Raw genomic sequence first — 20240 nt, forward strand, 5'->3', positions numbered from 1 at the left:
GTCTATTTTGTATAGCTTATAGTATAGTTTGTTACTTTTTTTTTAATAAGCTTGTAAAAAGATTTTCGCCATGAAGGGGGGTTTCATTTAAGTATATGAGCAAAAGTGGTATTTTTGTGTTTTTCTAGAGTGACTGATTCCAAAAAAAGCCATGAAACCTTTTATTTTGAAATATCGGTGGACACTAAACCGGAAATGCGGTGTTTTGCTTTCACCTACTAAAAACAAACACCTTCAACTTCAGTGCACAGCCGGGTAGCAAGGTAGGCGTCGGTGAGACCATGCCAAACATTTAAGCAAATTAATGCGGTCGTGACTCGTAATGAAGACGGTTGTTCGTTCGAATCATTTTATAAGTTTGTCCGTTAGTGTTGTCGTTAACCGTTGTAACTGTTAGCTAACGTTTGTGTTAGCCGTTGTAAAGTTACTGTTTGGCTGCTGTAGACGTTGGTTAGTCCACAGTTAGCTTGTTAGCTAGTTAAAATTCGCTCCACGTTACGTGGACTCCGTAAAACACATGAGAAGTAAGTTTTATCTCGTAAAAATTTAAGTCCCGTGTCGGCCAGTGCAGATGCCTCGTTTGGAAAAGTCAAATGGAAGAGGGACAAAACGGTAAGACTGAGGCTAACGTTACACTACACGGGGAACTGATGGAGATGTTCAGTGTGTGGCGATGTCAGTGTTACCTTAAAGGGGAACTATGCCCATTTTCAACATTCATACATGTAATTCCTATGGTTTAAGACAGTCCAAAAATATAAGTAAACATGAACAACTCTTCCAAATCCAAAAGCTAGAGTGTTGAATCTCAAATTCGTGATGTCTTCAAGTAAAAGGTCTGCAGCTGCTCCATAGACAATGAATTGGGAAGGATGTTGTAGATGACACTGAGATCACCCAGAGGATGTTATGAGTATATGGGTACATTTCTTTTTATTTTGTGAGCTTCTTTTTATTGTCAGCAGTCTCACAGTGCAGTCATTATGTTCACACACACAGCCCATGCACAAATGTCTTGTAAAAGAGTCTGGGGAGCTTGGGATCTTCACAATGTCCATTTTTTGATTCCCTCCATCCTCAGGTGTAAGGAAAATACACCTGAGGTTTTTCCTTACAAAAAAAGAGCACACAGAAGGACAGAACGTGTACATTGTACAGAGTAAACAGTGACCAAAAAGGTGAACTATAAATTAATACTAAAAATATCTAAATGGGAGGTCAAAGAGTCCAGTAGATAACATCATTTTAAAAAAGTATGACATAACAGGTGCCCATTTAGTCTGAAATATATCTGTTTTAAACTGCAGTCTAGCAGATATATTTTCCATACTTAAAATTAATTTTCTCCCTCCATTGAGTTACTGTGGGGGGCTGCAGCCTTAGCCAGGATATTGTGATCATCTTCTTTGCAATTAAAGAGGGATGATCAGTAATGATGTCCGGTCATTATATTCTACATCCCTTGGTAGTGTTCCTAATGTGGGCACATTTCTGTTTCACAGCTATGAACACTACAAAAGAATGAAGTTCATTTGGGTATAAAAAAGAAAGCAACATGTGGGTTCACAAAACCAATTTCTGTGGAGCAGCTCCAGACTTTATACCCTGTGACATCACAAGTTTGAGACTTACATCTTGGTTTCTGTCATTGAGAGAGAGTAGCTCATTATCACAAATATTGATTGGCTTTCCCAGCCCATTAAAATAACATATTGAATATTTTAATTTAGGTGGTGTTCCCCTTTAACAGCAATATTTTCTGTTATCCCTCTGCTGATTCAACTTACCTCATTATTTTCTCTGATATTTTATTTTGTAATTAATCTTCACTGCCATCAGATCATACACAAGTTCACAGTTAAAGGCTGTACATTCAAGATAATATTAAAGTATAGTAAAATATTGTGTTTGCAGGTCAGTTTTCAGCAACCAGTTTAAATCCTGGTATTGCTGTATTAGGAAAGATGGTGCAAGTGACAGATGCAACATAATGCAGTCATTTCCTCATGACAAAATTGGGCATTTCATGTATGTGGCCACAGGGTGTGAGTTCATACATTTGTAATGTTCTAATACAATTTTTATGTCCCTTGCTGTGCATGACCTCAGACTAAAATTAGACTGGAAGTTTGTCGAGAGGTTCTGCGGCATCCAGAAGGTCCTGTTCCCATCATGGACCAGTCAAAGTGTGCTGATGTTCGGGACGCTGCTTGCTGTCACTCTGACAGGTAACTGCTGGGGCTCTTTGTGCAGGAGGAGAAGTGTAATAAGCAAAAGGAGAAATCAATTATCACAGTAAGATCAAGCTAGCTATCAAACGACTGTAAATGTCTCTCACATGAAGCCTCATCACGAGACTACAATGCATGTTGTGGCATTGTAAAACTACTCTCAGATAACACTATACTGCATACAATGTCATTTCTTGCTGACCTTAAGCTCAAAGGTCATCTCAAAGGTTTCCTGATTCCCCCACATTCTTTACGAGTCTATTGCCCCAACAATGCGCTAACACATCTTTTTTCTGCTCTCAGAGCAGCTGATCATTTACCAAGTGGGCGTCCTCCCCAGCCACTTCTACAATGTGCTGGCAGACCAAGATTACTCCGGCTTCAAGAGTCTGGTGGGCACAGCTATGGTGCTCATCTTGCTCAACTCCACAGTAAGTTGAAGAAGCTGTGGGGGTTTTTGGTCTGCTGTCATTTTGCTCTTGTTTTTTGTTTATGTCTCTTTTGTTTATGTTGGCTCTTATAGAACATTGCCTTCCTCTAGAGATTTGGACAAATAAACATTTAATTAAAAAAAGAGCTGTGTGGGATGACAAGAGTTGACCTAGCTGCTGTTAATAATAGCCAGAGAATCCCAAAAGTACCAAAAAAGAAAGTCACTCTTATCATTTTCCTTTGTGCCCAGCTCTCTGCTTCTGATTGGTCTGCAGACTTGTGAGATTGTTTAAAAGTGCCTGTACTTTAATTTACTTTATAGTTACTGCTTCATCACACAGATTTTTACTCAATAACTCCACAGAGATTATTGATAAAAAGGTTTATTCTTAATCAAACCATCTTCTTGAAAAAATCTCACTTTAATGTAGGTGTTTGTTTGACTTTTTCTGTTTGTGTGTATTACCATAAAGTAAAGTATGTTATGAGCAGTAACTTATCTCTAAAAATATGAGCATAGTTTTATTTATGTACTGGATATTACACCAAGGAAACTAAAAAATAAGGAAGGGTCATTACATCACTGTGTAGCATGTGAACCAGGGTTTGAAATTAGCACCAGAAACCAGCTAAATGCTGGTAAAATATGCAAGCGGCTGTAAGATTTGCTTCACTCACCAGCCAAAAAAAACAATGGTTATCTATTGAATGGCTGGTAGATTTTGAAATTGAGCAGGCACAGTACCAGGTAGACAAAAAAGTAAATTTCCAACCCTGGCATGAACGTACATTGGTTTTCTCCTAACAGCAGGTGTTCTTATAGATGTATTTGATTATCAAAAACTAAGGCAAGTATATTTATATAGCACATTTCAGCAACAAAGCAAATCAAAGTGCTCTACGTAAACATCTAGACAAGGTGCAATAGAAACACAGTATAAAAGAACATTTAAAAGCAATTCATTAAAGAACTAGAGAATAGAAAGTAAAAAGTTAAAATGCAATAAAACAGGTATAAAATAAAGAAATAAAGGTTACAGTGCAGTTAAAATCAATAAAGTATTTGGATGATGAAAATTACAGTGCAGTGTAAGAAATGAATAAATATTTGATTTAATAAAAGGCAGCGATAAACAGATAAGTCTTCAGCATTGATTTAAAAGAAGACATCCTACATTAAAGAGGAGATAAAACAATTAATGTCAGTAAGAAATAATCCTTGTGAAGGAAACAGATGGGGCTGCGGTGTTGGTGAATGATAGCAAATATAACAGACTCTTTACCTTAATCGTTGTCATGACTCGTGTGTGTTAGCTAATAATACAGACTAAATGACTAGTATGAATGTTATTCACTGAAGGAAACAACAAGGCATGCAGCATATACGATGAAGTCCTAGTTTGCTTTAAGGATATTTACTGGATAAGCTCTGTGAAATGTATCCAAATATTACTCCAGCGTGCGACCGTTGTGGGCAATCACCACCTCCCAGTGTAACACAATATTATTTGTAACCCTACTAACACGTAGATTCATATTCTTAAATTAAAAGCAAACACGAGATCCTGCCCATTCTGCCCTCGTGAAGGATGTGATGCATCGCCTGCATTTGGAAAAGTTTGAATTCTCCATAAGAGGGTATAAAAACAACCTCTACCAGGTTTGGCAACCCTTTATAGCCAACTGTAAGAAAGATGCACTAAGTCCTTCCCCTTCTAGAAAGTCTGTTTCCACTTTTATATTACTGCCACTGTTTGTTTAACTTTGAAAACCCCAATAAAAAAAGAAAATTTACTGAACTCTGACAGAACAAATATTTGACTCCAACCTTTTAAAATCAGAGCTTTTGATAAATTGAGCTGGTTATAACTGCAGTCAGGCCACATTTGGTGATGTGTCGGGATGCAGCTATCCTGGAATAAAAGGGCTTTAGTGCCACAGCTTTTTAAACCAGTAACTGAGGAAGAATACAAAAATACCACTTCTGCTCATACACTTAAAAAGATAAAGACAGACGACATGACAGCTCCCCAAAAGTGTCATCTCAAACCATGTTAGCGGATGGGACATGGGCAAATCAGAAAAATCAAAGTACACATCAAATAAATTCTCTCCAGAGACAGCGGTGTGTGACAGTAGGTGTGCTCACAATCAGCGGCACTTCTCGCAGTTGGTCAGACAGGCGTACTGGCAGGAACTTAATACCATGCACATTTATATAAAAACATCAGTCAGCATCACATGATGTGTTGGGTTTTTTATGTGGTGAAACAGATTTCAGTCACAGCTGAAACGGTGCAAATATAATGTGTTACTTCAATACAAGTGGCACCAAAGTTGGGCACCACTGCAAAACTTGAATGCTGTCATTGACGCAATGACCCTTCCTTCTTTTTTAGACTATATGAGGAAGTTGACTAAAGACAAATTAATTATTATTGGAGTACAACATTGCTGTCATAATTGGGACAAAGCCTGTGTTCCCAATACTGTACATTATCTGCCTAGATACATATTTGAATGTGTGCTAAAACTAATAATAAATCAAATGGATAGTTTCCTATATCTTAGTGTATGACATCATGTTTGATTTTGGATTGCTGTTGTAATAGACAGTGGCAACTTTCCAAGGTCAGGGCAGCCTGACATATTCATTTCACAGTCTACACACATGATCTTGATACCTGGATTTTGAACCTCAACACATCATGATAATGAGTTTATTATGAGGATGCTCTACATACAGCTTTTTAACACAATCCTTTATAAACAAACAGCTGTAACAGGCTTCTTCCAAAATATGAGAAATCATTTGATGGTTACTCTTGTTAGTCTCATAGAGATCATCATATACTTACAGTTTATTGTCTGTGTTACTGTATTGTCTAATAGACAATTTCTCTCTCTCTCTGTTCCTCTCTCCCTCTTCCAGCTGAAAAGTATCGACCAGTACATTTGCAATCAGATGTATGTTAGCTGGAGAAAGACGCTAACTGAGAGCCTCCACACGTCCTACTTCCAGGGCCGAGTCTATTACACACTCAATGTACTCAGAGAGGATATAGACAACCCGTAAGCTTTAATGGTTTTCTATTTGTAGTCTCACCAATGCCTTTTTAAAGTACGTTGACACAAATGCAATTTCAGTTCATCAACATTTATCAACAAATCCAGCATCTGAATGTTTTTATGTTAGGTGATTAAACATTGCCATTTTTTCTTTGTTTCTTTCTGTGTAACTTGCAGAGACCAGCGAATCAGTCAGGACGCAGAGAGGTTGTGTAAGCAGATGAGCACCATGGCTAGTCGTTTGATTGTGTCACCATTCACACTGGCTTACTACACCTACCACTGCTTTCAGAGGTGAGTTTGTAGAGTACTGTTGCGACTTATTTTGTCAGACCCAAACTCATGTAACATCATTGTTCACACACTGTTCTCTGTTATGGTATCACATTATTACAGCCACATTTGCAGGGTCCGACATTAACAACACAGGTACCACACAGAAACTTTTACAAAGGGTCATAATGTGCTTCTAGTGACTGTCAAATCGCCAGCGAAAGCTGTTTACACTGCGGACACGGAGAGCAGCTTAGTGCCTGCTCTCATGGGACAAAGATCTCTGATAGAAAGACAGTTCACTCTGCTCTGCCGCCAGGAACAAACTGGGAGGCAAAGATCCTCTCTGAGGAAGAGGGCTCATTTTGCTGCAGGGTTCACCAAAACGTTTTTTTGTTGTTGTTGTGTTTTTTTAATAAATTGAACACACATTAAAGAACATACAAGATCCTGTAGAGAATTAATACATTAAATACAATACAATAAACATTGTTAGATTAAATGAAGGAAGAGGATTTTTGTAAAGTCAAATAAAATATTGGGGATTTATCTAAAAATATACATAGAGACATATAAATAATTATATAATTAAAGATATGTAGGCTATGTTAGGTGAATACTCCTGTCAGTGACCCTGACCACTGGCATTGGCAAAAGAACTGGAGTTGGTCCCCGGACGCTGCACTGCGGCTGCCCACTGCTCCTAGTGTATACAGTAGGATGGGTCAAATGCAGAGTTCAAATTTCATTTCAATGTATGCCATGTGCTGAGAAAGGACAATAAAGAATCTTCTTCTTATAATAATTTCTTAATAACTGGGAGATAACAAAAGAATAAAGAGATTTCAAAGACTTAAAAAATAAGGGACATGAATCAAAACAACAAGAAACGAGATATATCCCCAGTCATGCACACCCAGTTTTAATAAACTCAGTACTGTTTTTCAACACATATATTGTTTTGTCTTCATTCCATGTAGTTAGCACATATTGTTATTGCGCCATTGGTTTTGGCCTTGGTGCCCCACATTTTTGCCGTGATGCCCCTATAAATTTGTATTTATCAAAGGCCAAAGTGGCCTTGCCCTAAAAATATCTTAATTCCAGGCCTGTAATCGTGTATTTCCTCTCCTGTTTCTGTCCTCGGAGGGGCCAGCTGCAGTGTGCTGCTTTTTTATGTGCTGTTGCCTCCATTGGCTGAGCGTCTCTGCTGACATAAGATATAAGTCATGAGTGAAAATATGCACCACACAGCCAGAAAAAGAACACTTAGGCAGGGCAAGTAAGAATTTAGATGGGGCAAGTAGATTTGAGAAGTACTTGCCCGGCAGAGCAAGTAGGAAAAAACCTTAATGTCGGACCCTGATTTGTCTGTATTTGTGCTTGAGAGACGCACACTAACTCAAAAAAAGAATGAGAGATTAATTAGAAAGTTGTTGCAAATAAAGACTTCCCTTTTTATATATATAAATTTTAGTCATCTCATGTGCTCTTTGTCTGTGGTGTGTTAAAGGGTAACTTCTGTAAATTTGAACGTGGACCCTATTTTCCCATGTTTTTGTATCTAAGTGACTAATGGGAACAACAGTGTTTGAAATTGGTCCAATATTGAGCAAGAGCGCTGCAGCTGGCAGCAGCAAAACAGGCTGAAACAGGCTCCGGGCATGCGCACACCACCAATGTACGTCCACTAAAAGTGTTTGTTTTTGCCACTGACAGGCTCAGATTATTATTCCAAGTGTCTGTCATCATTATGGAAAGGATCCCTACAGAGATAGACCTTTTTGTTAAAGAGTAAGATCCTTTCTGTTTCACCAGGAACAGTCCTCAAAGCGCTATAGCAAAACCTACCAGACTCCATTTAAATAAACAGTCATTTAAGCGTGTAGAGAGTCAGCATATTTTCACATGTAACTGGGTGAAGTCAGGGTTTATTTTAACCAAACCAGAGCTGGCGATTGTTGGAACAGTGGAGGACGAACCAAGATGGTTTTTGTGAGTCATATTTTGTTTCTGTCGATTTTGAATGAAGTGTGTTTGACAGTGATAAAATTGCAATTTATTTTAATGGAGTCTGGAGGGTTTGGCGATAGCAATTTCAGGGCTGTTTCTGGTTAAACGTAAAGGATCTTACTCTTTAACAAAAAGATCTATCTCTGTAGGGACCCTTTCCATAATGTTGTCAGACACTTAGACTAACAATCTGTCAGTGGCAAACCAAGCACTTTAAACTGATGTAAATTGACGGTACAGAAATACCCAAGTGGTCACATTGCATCTTGTTATTAAACTGCTGGCTGCAGTCCCGTTGCTCAATACTGGACCAAGATGTTGTCCCCATTTGTCACTTAAACACAAACACGTGCAAAAATAGGGTCCAGGTTGAACAGTACAAGTCCAACTGTTGTCAGTGACTCTTAACAGATGACGGACATATTTTGCATGTGTCTGTTCCAGCTCGAAAGGTCTGCTGCAACTCTAAACCTGTTTAAATGGAGTCTAAAAGTTTTCCATTGTATTTTGTAAAAAGTGAGGCTCTATGTTTGGGCTGTAACTGCAGCAAAATGACACTGTAAGTGTTATTTCTCTGAGTATTATATTTTGTATACTTTGACTGTTTGATTTTATTCACATTTATTCTGTTTTAATGTATTTTCCCTCTCACTGTCTGCGTCAAGTTGTTTTAATGCCTTAGGTAAAGAACTCTGAATTGCCTTTGTGTTTTGAAAAGAGGTGTATAAATAAAGGTGCTTTGTTTTGCAGCACCGGTTGGATCGGTCCTGTGAGTATCTTTGGCTACTTTGTCGTTGGGACCATTGCCAATAAAATCCTCATGGGGCCGATTGTGTCGACTCTGTTTGAACAGGAAAAACTGGAGGGAGACTTCAGGTATGTAAGTTGTGTTGTATGAAGTGACAAAAGCACAAACAGATGAGCAAAGCAGGACTGAACTTAAGTTTTTTCCCAGAACTTACAGAAAATAGTTGGGTGTTTCTGCAGTTTAATTTGATGCAAATCACTTCAGTGTTTATTTTTAAGGAAAGCAGTCCTTTGTTAAGAGGAAGTGTCTGTAGACTTTGGCCCAGTGCCTTTTGCGTCTGAGGAAATAACACAGGACGTGTGTCAGCTGTTAAAAGAGGAATTGTAAAGCAATCTAACTGTCACAAGTTAAAAGTGTAACTGCACCCATTTTCAAAATTCAGACATGTTAGTCCTATGGTCTAATGTCCTAAAATATAATATTAGTAACCACAAACAACTCTCTCCTAAATCCAAAAGACAGACTGCTTTGTCATCAAGTATGAAGTCTGGAGCTGCTCTATAAACAATGAAATGGAAAAGATGTTGTACATGACACTGAGAGCACTGAGGGGAATGTTCTTAGTTTATGTTTACATTTTCTGTTTCAGAGCTGAGAGCACTACAATAGTATAGAGCTCATTTGGTTTTAAAAAAGAAAGCATCAAAATCAGGCTCATATTCACACCAACACCAATATATTGTTCTCAGAGCGGACAAGTGCAATGGAACAGTCATCCAAGTCTGACTTCCAAGTCGGAAACTTGGGCAAGATCCATCTAGCCTGGGTTCGCCAACATAAACGCATATGAAAGGTTTATTAGCAGATAGCCCCTTGAGACTAACCATGTCATTTACGAGGGGGTCCAACACAAAACATGCAACACGCTTCATTACAATGAACACAATCACAGCATCAAAAACATCACATTTACCGTCTTATTCCCACATCATTCCTAGAAGCCCACAATACCTGCACATAATAATCACCAATCATTATTTTTGCAAGTTCGACAGTGAGCGAGAGTCTTTTCTACAAGTTTTATTCTTCTCGTCTCTCTCGTACGCACCTGTTTGGAGATAGATGTGCAAAGTATTTCTTTGTTTTGTGTTAGGAGTACACACTTGAAATGATTGACTTCTGACTTGCAATGGATTTCAGGGTTATTTCTCTGGTATCTGGCCTTGAGAGAGAGTAGCTCATGTTCACAAACATTGATTGAACTCTTGGAGGCCATGAAAATAACATAGTGGAATTCTTATTTTAGGTGGTGTCCTCTTTAAAGCTATTTAATTTGGTGTTGATAGGGGAACAGTGAAATGCAAATTGTATTAAATCTTAAATTGCATTGCTTGAAATTGAATAATGTTTTTGTGTCTCCAGATTCAAGCACATGCAGATCCGTGTCAACGCAGAATCTGCAGCTTTTTACAGGTGAGGCACAAACACGATTTATATACCAGGGTCGTCTTGTGCACGAATGATGCCTGCAGAGATTCCTCAAATGAATATAAAAATATTTCCTGAAAGTTTAGACAATGATAGCTTGTAACTTCCAAAGAAACTGCACTGGATGTGTGATTAAAAAGAAAAATACAATACCTGGCACTGAATCGTTCTGGCACACCAAATCATATTGTTTACAGAGTTACAGAGTTTGTTTGTTTTTTACAGAGTTAAAGCAGGCTGGAAAAACTGTCTGTCTCTGTTTTTAGAGCCGGTAAAGTGGAGCACATGAGGACCAACCGCAGGCTGCAGGCTCTGTTACTAACTCAGAAGAGTCTAATAAACAAAGAGCTCTGGCTTTATAGTAAGAACATCCTACAGTGTACACTGCCTCCCACTCACTGACTCATATGTTTCACTGATTGCTTTGATTAAACTTGTTAACCTCTGACCCTTCCTCTCTCAGTCGGGGTAAACACCTTTGACTACCTTGGAGGTTTCCTCAGCTACATTATAATCGCCATTCCCATCTTCACTGGTATCTACGATGGTCTCACTCCTGGTGAGCTCAGTGCACTCATCAGCAAGGTAAGCTTTTGTTTCCTGTCCCTACTCTACACATCTTGTAGTTCATAAGAAATACAACTCTTTGTATGAAGTTTGAGTAGCTACATGTGCAGACTAGCCCAAAGAATTACTGGTACTCATGAATGTGAATTTTGATATGAAGTTATTGAATTTCTATGGTTGGCTAAGTTTAGGCACAACTGAACTGTACTGCCACCAACTGGATTTTAAAGAAGACCTGTCATCTTCAGGTTCATACTTGTATATAATGCCTCTACTGGAACACATTTACATGCTTTAATGGCCAAAAACACTGTGCTGGAAGACCTGTAATCGCCTTTAGAAAGCTTTGTTTTGTGCCCTGTGTTTTTAAGCTGCCCTCCCAAAAAAAGCCCAGTCTGCTCTAATTGGTTAGCATTTATAGGTACTCTATATCTCCGCATCTCTGCACTGTCATTGCAGCCAAAGAATGACTGTAATGGAGTATAGTTACACTTTTTACAGTCAAATATTGCTAATAAAAGCTTCTAAACACATTGGGGCATGTTCCAGTAGGAATATGATCTGAAATTGGGAGAAATTAACATCAGCAACCAAGTATACATGCTCCATTAGCATGTAGCTACATGTAGTAGTGTACCTAATGTATACATTTGCAGTAGCATGCCTGGAGCAGATGATCATATAATGAAATTCAACACACTATGATGTTTTGCTGTTGACAAAGTAGAAAAAATGTTGAAAACAAAGTATTCAGAATGGTCTGAAGCCTGAGGTTTTTGCTTACAGGGTTTACTTCTACACAACTTTGGCCACTTTAAGTATAAACATCCTTCATTGCACCACTATATTTAAGACACAAAATATGGTCTCTATGGTATTCCATCCCTTCAAGATGTATGGAATTTATCCTGCCAAGGCCAAATGCCCTATCCAAGTGTTAAGGAAAGTGAAAAAAAACAATTAGTGTATCCACCCTGTGATACTAATCTGCCCCAAAATTTAATGGGTTCTTCCTTATCTCCTGCAACACCCTTCCACCAGTTTTCATGAAAATTGGTCCTGTTTTCCGTAATCCTGCCGACAAACAACCAACATCTACCAAAAACATAACCTCCTTGGTGGAAGTAATGAAAGGCAGACATGAGTGGACAAAGATTATTCACTTTAAAAATAAGTTAAATTGCGAATACAGTTATAAAGTCATAACAACGTTAAAATTTTGACCTTGAATGGATGACAGTTTGAGCTTGTTTTACCTTTTCCTCACAAAGTTTAGTTGAGAGATGGCAGAGGGTTTGAAAGTCCTGCCATCACAGAATAGCTGGCTGAATGTGATGTGTTGCTAATTTCACCACTAGGTGGCAGCAAAAGCTTTCTCTCCTGATAAAACATTCATGCTGAGCTCAATGCCTGTTGTTAGACAGAGTTCTCACTTCTAACTTGTATTATTGTCGCTTCAAAACTGTTTCCACCACATGTAGACAAGCACGTATTAGTTTTATCATCATTAAATTCTTCTTGTCATGCTGTCGTCCAATGAGCCTTGTTTGTTCTGTGTTCACTTTCTTCTTTTAATAATGTCTCTTATTCACTCTGTGCTCTGGTTCTCTCTCTCCTTGTTCATATTCAGAACGCCTTTGTGTGCATCTACTTGATAAATGGCTTCACACAGCTAATAGACCTGTCAACCACTCTGTCAGATGTGGCTGGATACACCCACAGGTATCACACTGCATACTTAAGATCACTTCCTGGAGGACAGACGATGACAGCAGCGTTTGTGCATGCCACCCGACTTTCTATCACTGAGCCTGTGTGTGTGTGTATGTGTTGTGGTCAGGATTGGGGAGTTGAGGGAGGTGATGGATGACATCCTACGCAAGCAGTGTGACTATGACCCAGCATCAGGGGAAAGCTACGACTTTGACAGGTTTGTGTGAGCAGTTTTACATTAATTTCTGCTGCAAAAAAGTATAAGCGAAGATTTAAGCAACTCCCTGCATGTTAGCAGAGTACACACATGAAAATAAAGTCTTTGTAACAAAACATTTCAGCCTCCACGTGTTCTTTGTTTTTTATTTAATTTCCCCACACAGTGACTTCAACGTCCACGCAGGCCCAGCAGACACTGCCTTCATCCTGGACCATCTTTCTTACAAATCTCCATACTCAGAGGAGCTGCTGGTGGAGGATCTGAGTCTGAAAATCAGCCAGGGGACACATCTGCTGGTAGTGGGGAACACAGGCACCGGCAAGACGTCGCTACTGAGGGTCCTTAACCGACTGTGGGAGGCACATAGTGGTGAGAAAAGGATGTTGTTTGATTAATTTAAATCCATGATAATGTGAGAGAAGAGCTTAAGTTTAGGCTGTAATAATAATAAGAATAGAAGTATAGTCAGAACATAGCACTTTTTGTTGTTATTGTTCATATTTTTACACCAAAAATAATGTGACAAAATGGACTACAAAAGATATCTGCATACATCAGTAGCCTCCTATCAACTGTCTCCCGTCTTCTCAGGTTTTGTGCAGATGACGACATGTTTCGGGCCCAGAGGAACCCTCTTCCTGCCACAGAAACCTTACCTGACAGACGGCACACTGCGCGAACAGGTCAGTTTTTCATCTGTTGTTCCTCTATAGAGCCTGTAACATGTTCAAGGAATACTTCACCCACAAAATGATCATTTGTATATCAGTTACTCATCCACAACTCTCACAACTCATGCAGTATAATCCAAGTTATATTTGTCCAGTTAAATGCTCAGTACCTGCCATATACTTGTATTTTTGCTAAAACTGTAAAACACTTCTGCGTATTAGAAATGCGTGTGCTCACACAGGCGCACTACTCGTATGTAGAAGTTTTTTAAATAGTAATGTTTTAGCGGAAAAAAAGCATGTGTTGGGGAGGTACCTCATAATAACACAGCTCTACTGTTATGACAAAGACAGAAACAGACACAAAGAAATAACACAGCATACACACCTGTACCTTCTGATCATTCCTCTACCCTGACCTTCCCCCATCCCTATGAGTCTTTCTCTAAATTCAACTATACATGTATAAAGTTTCTTAAACGTGCACTATTGGGTAAAAGCTAGCTGAACTGAGTGCCTCCTTCCTGAGCCTCAAGCATGATGTAACCTGCCCCCTTCATCCTAGCAACAGAGAGCTCCACAGATAAAATCTCTGTTGAGGAGTTTTTCCACTGCAAAATAGAAAGACTGTGTGGTGGCTTCCACCTAACTGCCAACATCTTTTTAGCAGCAGTGCATGCTGATACCCATAGCTGCCTCTGAGTGTGATTTAAGCTGATGTTTTGAAATGCGAACCCTTTTACTTCAGTTCATCAAGAATGATTTTGAATTCTTTGTTCATTGTGGAGGAATGCGAGAGAAACAAAGTTTTCAGGGTAACACTGGGTGAATAATTGTATTTCTTTAAATCATAAATGTCTAGATGCCTGTTGCAAGTTTACCAAAGTGCTGAAATCTACAAAAATTAACTAACTGAACTGGAACTCTCCTCTCCAACAGGTGATCTACCCACTGAAGGATATTTACCCTGCATCAGGTATCAGACTTCACTCTGAATCTTGCACTGTTTAACACTTAAATATACAGTTCAGTCAAAGGCTATACATGTTAATTCATTTGATCACAATTAGTTCTGGCAACAACAAAAAAAACAAAACACAAAAAGCTCATAAGTAAACGCGTCATTCAGACATGCAGTTGATAGATGCATAATTAATACATTAAAAGCCAAGAAACATGTTGTTTCAGATGTTTCCTGACAGCAGTATGTTCTTTGAATTAGGCAGCTCATTTATTACCACAATAATGATGAGATCACATCAAGATGACTGTGTTTAGGTACATAATCTATACTTGGGTTTTGTTTTCATGTGTAACTCTGTCTTGATGCTGCCTTCTGTATTGACTGAAATAATTAATTTGTGTAGGTGATACTCATAATGTGAGTGTCCTCTCTCCAGGGTCAGTGGACGATGACAGAATCATACAGTTCCTGGAACTAGCTGGAGTGGTGAGTGACTTTATCCTTCTATTTAAACTAAAATCCTCAATTTGTTTTTACAGAATTGTTTATTCACGTTAAATATTTCACTTAACGATTCTGAATTTGAACACTGATCTTATGTCAAACTTCTATCTGTGGTCCAGTCCAGCCTCCTGAAGCGGACAGGCGGGTTGGATGAAAAGGTGGACTGGAACTGGTAAGAGAAAATACAAACAAAGACAAAGTGAAACAGTAAATGTATGTATTCTTCAGATGTGCCACGGAGCAATGCAGATGCTGAAGTAGTTTTTCTCTGCAGGTACGATGTTCTGTCTCCAGGTGAAATGCAGCGTCTCTGCTTTGCACGCCTCTTCTACCTGCAGCCTGCATATGCAGGTGTGTAGCTCTGGATTTCTGTTCTGTATTCATGAATGATTCATCTGATAAAACAAGACTTTAAGTGATTCTGACACAGAAGTTTCAGAGGAGCCAGCCTCGCCCACTGTCTTTGATTTAACACTAAGTTTAGCATCTCAGATGTAAAACATTTACATCCTGTCCTCTGTGTTAGAGGTGACCCAGACCAGAGCTTTGTCAGACAAGTGTTTTTTACTCTCTTTTTTTTGGTGCAGTGTTGGATGAAGCCACCAGTGCTCTGACAGAGGAGGCAGAAGCACAACTGTACAAAACCTGTAAACAGCTCGGTATGACTTTGGTCAGTCTGGGACACCGCAGCACCCTGGAGAAGGTAGGCTCAACACACACGTGTCCTGAACATCCCTGACCAGGGGCCAGACGCATAAAACTGTGTAGATTCACAACTAAAACTATGTGTACCGACAAAGACAAAAATATGCATATATATATATTATTTTTGTAAGATTTATAAATCCGAAGGTGTTTGTGAAGTACTTGTATCTGCAGGTCTCGTCTATTGGCAATGGACACATGCAGCTGGTTAGCAAGCACTCCCTTTTTTCTTATCCACAAATGCCTGGGAAGTGCGTGTGTAATAATGTATTGCTGTATTGTTACATAGGCCAACCCTTTTTAAACTACTTAAACTCATGGTAAAATATTAAGGAAAAGTTTGTTTGGTATAAATGTGTAGGGAGCCCTTGGTTTTTTAATACATCAGTTTTCTTTTTTCAAAAATCTAAATCTACCAAGGATATTAACTCTGTCTCTCTGTTTCTCACAGTACCATGATGTCCAGTTGAAGCTGTGTGGAGAAGGCCGGTGGGAGTTAACCAAACTAAAAGGAGGCAGCGGGAGTAGTCTCAGCCTTAGAGAAGAAGCCACATGATTGCAGAGTCATCTCTTTGAAATCCTGGACTGTAATTATCTGGTTTGTATGTGTTCATGCAACACTCCAGCAGAGCTCAACTAAAATCTACTGGATCCAAAGACTTTAACAAATGAATGGTTCAGATGGCTCTGAGTAAATTCAACAAATCAGGACAGAAAAAGACCAAATCTTTGCACATTTATTTATTGTATTATGTTTACAATCACCAAATTGGGAATATTAGTTGCAATTCTGTATTTAACACACAGTGCTCTCAGCTCTTTGTATCTGTTATCAGGAGCAGAGTACATGTGTGGATTATACGTACAGTTTTAAAGAGTTGTTTACTTGATTTCATGAAAAAGTCATGTACAATAAAAAACAAAAATATTGGCCTTTAAAATAATTTTTGATACGATGATTAAGTGAAATAGAGCAACAAGCATCACATTCATTTTCCTCTTTAGATGAAAATGTTTTCAGTAAACACATCATCATGGTTGTTGTTTACTACAGAGCTCACGGTGACCTTTAATGATCTCTTGAACTGCTGCAGGATCATCCAGCGTGCTCAGGTCACCCAATTCGTTCACGTCTCGCTCCACCACTTTCCGCAGCACCCGGCGCATTATCTTACCTGAGCGTGTCTTCGGCAGCCGCCGGGCAAACTGTGAGAATGACATGACGTGGCTGAGTACAGGTTAGTCTTAAATGTCTGTTTACAAGTTAAAGTCAGCGAGACAGAATTACCTGAATGGCGTCGGGACAGGCGTACTTGGCGATCTTTTTAGATACGGCAGCATTGAGCTGCCGAGACAGGTCCGCCTCTTGAACATCCACGTCCTTTTTTAGCACCACAAAGGCATACACACCTGACAACGAGAGAAGTCTTAACTATGATGGACGTTCTTAGCTAATGTTGCTAACACACAACACTGAAGAAAGATTTCTTGCTCACCTTGTCCTTTAATGTCATGTGAGTATCCGATGACGGCAGATTCAGCCACCGCGGAGCATTGATTCTGTTACAGAAATCACAATCAGGATCGTCTGCACACTTTATGGGACATTTTTTTGAAAGTGCTAAAACACATGAATGTCTCTTTGGTTAATTATCGAAGAAAGTGCCTCGCAAGACTTTTAAAGAGTCAGTTCAACCCAAAATCCCCCTTAAGAAATGCTCCTCTTACCTGTAGTGCTATTTATCAATCAAGATTGTACTAGTGTCCCTTTAATGAAACTGAAATTACTGGCCTTTCCCTTACTGGACCCTCCCCACTCCCCCTCCGTCAGGGAGTGTAACTCTGTCGTAACCTTCACAGCTGAATGAAGGACCCTTCATTAATGTGTAGGTACTTTTTTTTTTGCACGAATGTCCCTTTCTCCGGTGGAAAGAGGAACTGTTGTAACTTTTGGTAACCATGAAGACGATTTAAACTTTTACAATTTTACCGCTAACAACCATTTTATTCCTCATATATGTTTTTATCACTCCTATTTGATCTTTACTGTATGTGCTGCTATTGTTTACCTGAATGTTACTGTGTTATTTTGTCATTAAAATTATTAAAATAAAATTTTTGTCAAAATCTTCATTGGTGGCATTTTTATTTTGTTAATTTCTTTGCCATCAAAAAAACACATCTACCATTTTCTAAAGAAGGGGACATTTGATCCTCAATACAAAGTAAGCTTTAAGTTGTTCAGACAAAATTAAATATCTGTATTAGTTTGAGCTTTAAGTTATTAAATTTGTAAGGATAGTCACATGGAACCAAATTTCTATGAAGTGTCTTCTATGACAAACACAATACGGCATTGCACATGGACAGCAGGTCAGCATCAATGCATGCTCGCTGTTGTAGGGTTTTATTACCCACTTCCACTCCCTGCCAATTGGTTTGGGACAGCGCTTAATGTGGCAGACCCTCCGCATGAATGTGGAAACGGAGTGGAAGTGGGTAGAAGGGTGTAGCGGTTGGTTTGCTCAAAGATGTCAACATTTTTCTTATTACTTCTAATATAGTTTCATAACTTACATTTTCAGCTGTTGATATATTTGCTATTTTGAGAACTTTTTGTCACCAATTAGCCATGCTAATAACGTGGTTTAAGGTATGCCAATTTTGCTAAAAAATAAAATATCTTGATAATATAGAGCCGCAAAAAATCTAAATTTTCCGTTGTCAGGCACTTTAACAAGACACATAAACCTACTGTAACTTAAAACAAATTCCTGTCAGAGATTAATGCTGTCATTGCTAATAAACTACAGTTTGTATCATCTCTTATGAATGTAGCAAGCAATGCTCAAAGACTTAATCATTGACCTTACCACCACATTCTCTATCTCTGCAGTCCCAATCCTGTGACCGCTCACATTGATGACATCATCGAGGCGGCCAGTGATCTGGTAATACCCCTCCTTGGAGCGATAGGCGCCATCGCCAGTAAAGAAATAACCTATTGGCACAAATATAGAGAGATGTAGAGACTGAGGGTTTATTTCTTCACAAAAACACCATAAAAAGAAACAGTTTTTCATCTTGACCACAACATACTGTACCAGGATGAGGCAGACAGTAGGTCTCAATGAATCTCTGGTGGTGGTTATGAATGGTTCGGGCCATACCAGGCCAAGGCTGAGCTATACACAGAGCTCCAGATGTGTGGTTGGAAGTCAGCACTTTTCCCTGAAGACAGTTTAAGAAACAGTGATAAATGTTAGAGAGAAGCAAGTGCAACAACAACAAAAAAGAAATGCATGTCTTATTCAGCATTGTCTGGTTGCAAAGACTGATCGAACAACTATACAAGACTAAAAAATACACTGTCACATTAGATCCTGGGAAAACTGGAGCTCTCTTAATGCTGTGTGTGTTTTTGTTCAAGGGAGAGGAACAGAGATGAGCTCAGAGTCACCGCTCCAACTGTCTGCACAATCTGTGCATTTCAAAAGCCACAAAGTAGTGTGACAGATTTTTAATAGGAGGTTTGGCACGCACACAGCGGGACTGACGGGTGAGAGCAGGGTGGGTATCAAAAATGACCCAGCTGGTGACTAGTTTATAATCCTCATCTGACCCTCCCCTCTGGGTCGTTCCCAGCCATCCAACATTTTCAGGGACGGCATGCTACACACACACACAGACACACACACACACACACACACACACATACAGAGATGAACCCCACACCTCAGTGTCCATAAGCACGGGCTTAATGCCAAAGAAAGGTCTCATAGCCATTCCTGGGACAATCTCTGCGTCTGGGTCTGATGGCCTTGGGGTGATGCAGATGCCACCTGTCTCTGAGAACACAGCAAAACAAGACAGATTATAAAGCTGCTGTTATTTATTCTTTTACTGTCAACAAATCCAATAAAAAGACTAGAACCAACAATGTGTTTGTCATTTTTTTGTTGTTTTTTTCCTGACATCCCTGATCCCACTTGTTTCCACTTGGGATGTACATCTTCAGAAACAGGTAAGAAGAATTGCTGTATGAGGAACACAGATTGAGAGGAACGTGAGAAGAAATACATGACTGCAAATGACTGTTTAAAGGGCACTGACGATGCACCGAAGCAGAGTGGAAAAAAGTGAAATGAAGGGGACAGTAGGAGAATGTAAATGACTGACAGTTTGTGAATCTAGTTTAAGACCTTCTCATTGCTACAGATGTAGATTGCAGAATTACAGCCATACTAAGTAAATTAAATTAAATTAGGTTAGCCTGGACCTTGGGACCTTGGTAATCTGACTGCGAAACAGCAGAGGGGACCATAATAAAGTAGGACACAACAGATGATCCCACAATAGCATTAGAAACTGACATCCTGTTCAAATCAACTGCAACTGTTAGACTTCTGGAATAATGTCCTCCAAAGATCACTTTTTTATTTGGGACATTTTTTATTGCATACTATGACTGTGACTGACATATTATGACGACATGCTATACCATGACATTTTTTCATAATTTGAGACTGCATGCTATACTATGATGTTTTTTCATGATTTGAGACGACATACTATACTATGACGTTTTTTCATAATTTGAGACTGCATACTATACTATGATGTTTTTTCATGATTTGAGACG

At 39.1% G+C, this 20240-nt stretch overlaps 2 protein-coding genes across 4 annotated transcripts in view; one reads left to right on the plus strand and one right to left on the minus strand.

Moving 5' to 3' along the window:
* Positions 1-223: 223 nt before the first annotated feature.
* Positions 224-16185, plus strand: abcd4 (ATP-binding cassette, sub-family D (ALD), member 4). 3 transcript variants are annotated; one of them, XM_050057801.1, is made up of 19 exons: positions 224-612; positions 2110-2228; positions 2535-2662; positions 5596-5735; positions 5910-6026; positions 8769-8894; positions 10189-10239; positions 10521-10615; positions 10718-10839; positions 12452-12543; positions 12662-12751; positions 12918-13123; positions 13346-13437; positions 14365-14401; positions 14793-14875; positions 15013-15065; positions 15168-15244; positions 15481-15596; positions 16050-16185. In XM_050057801.1, the coding sequence occupies exons 1-19, from the start codon at positions 572-574 to the stop codon at positions 16152-16154; spliced, it is 1890 nt and encodes a 629-aa protein (XP_049913758.1). In that variant the 5' UTR covers positions 224-571; the 3' UTR covers positions 16155-16185. The 3 variants fall into 3 exon arrangements, with proteins under 3 accessions (XP_049913758.1, XP_049913759.1, XP_049913760.1); XM_050057802.1 differs by having other exon boundaries at positions 14826-14875; XM_050057803.1 differs by lacking the exon at positions 224-612 and having other exon boundaries at positions 2139-2228; positions 2540-2662.
* Positions 16186-16323: 138 nt separating this feature from the next.
* The window catches only part of LOC126398447 (acetyl-coenzyme A synthetase 2-like, mitochondrial), a 19675-nt gene continuing 15758 nt past the window's right edge, over positions 16324-20240 (minus strand). Inside the window, exons 9-14 of the mRNA XM_050057797.1 lie at positions 19334-19446; positions 18703-18829; positions 18472-18599; positions 17095-17158; positions 16887-17008; positions 16324-16804 (exon numbers count right to left, since the gene is read on the minus strand). Of these exons, the coding sequence (XP_049913754.1) occupies positions 16631-16804; positions 16887-17008; positions 17095-17158; positions 18472-18599; positions 18703-18829; positions 19334-19446 (728 nt within the window). The 3' untranslated portion in view covers positions 16324-16630. The remainder of the gene's footprint in view (positions 16805-16886; positions 17009-17094; positions 17159-18471; positions 18600-18702; positions 18830-19333; positions 19447-20240) is intronic.

This window comes from Epinephelus moara, chromosome 12, assembly GCF_006386435.1.
Source record: "Epinephelus moara isolate mb chromosome 12, YSFRI_EMoa_1.0, whole genome shotgun sequence".
In the NCBI taxonomy this organism is placed as follows: domain Eukaryota; kingdom Metazoa; phylum Chordata; class Actinopteri; order Perciformes; family Serranidae; genus Epinephelus; species Epinephelus moara.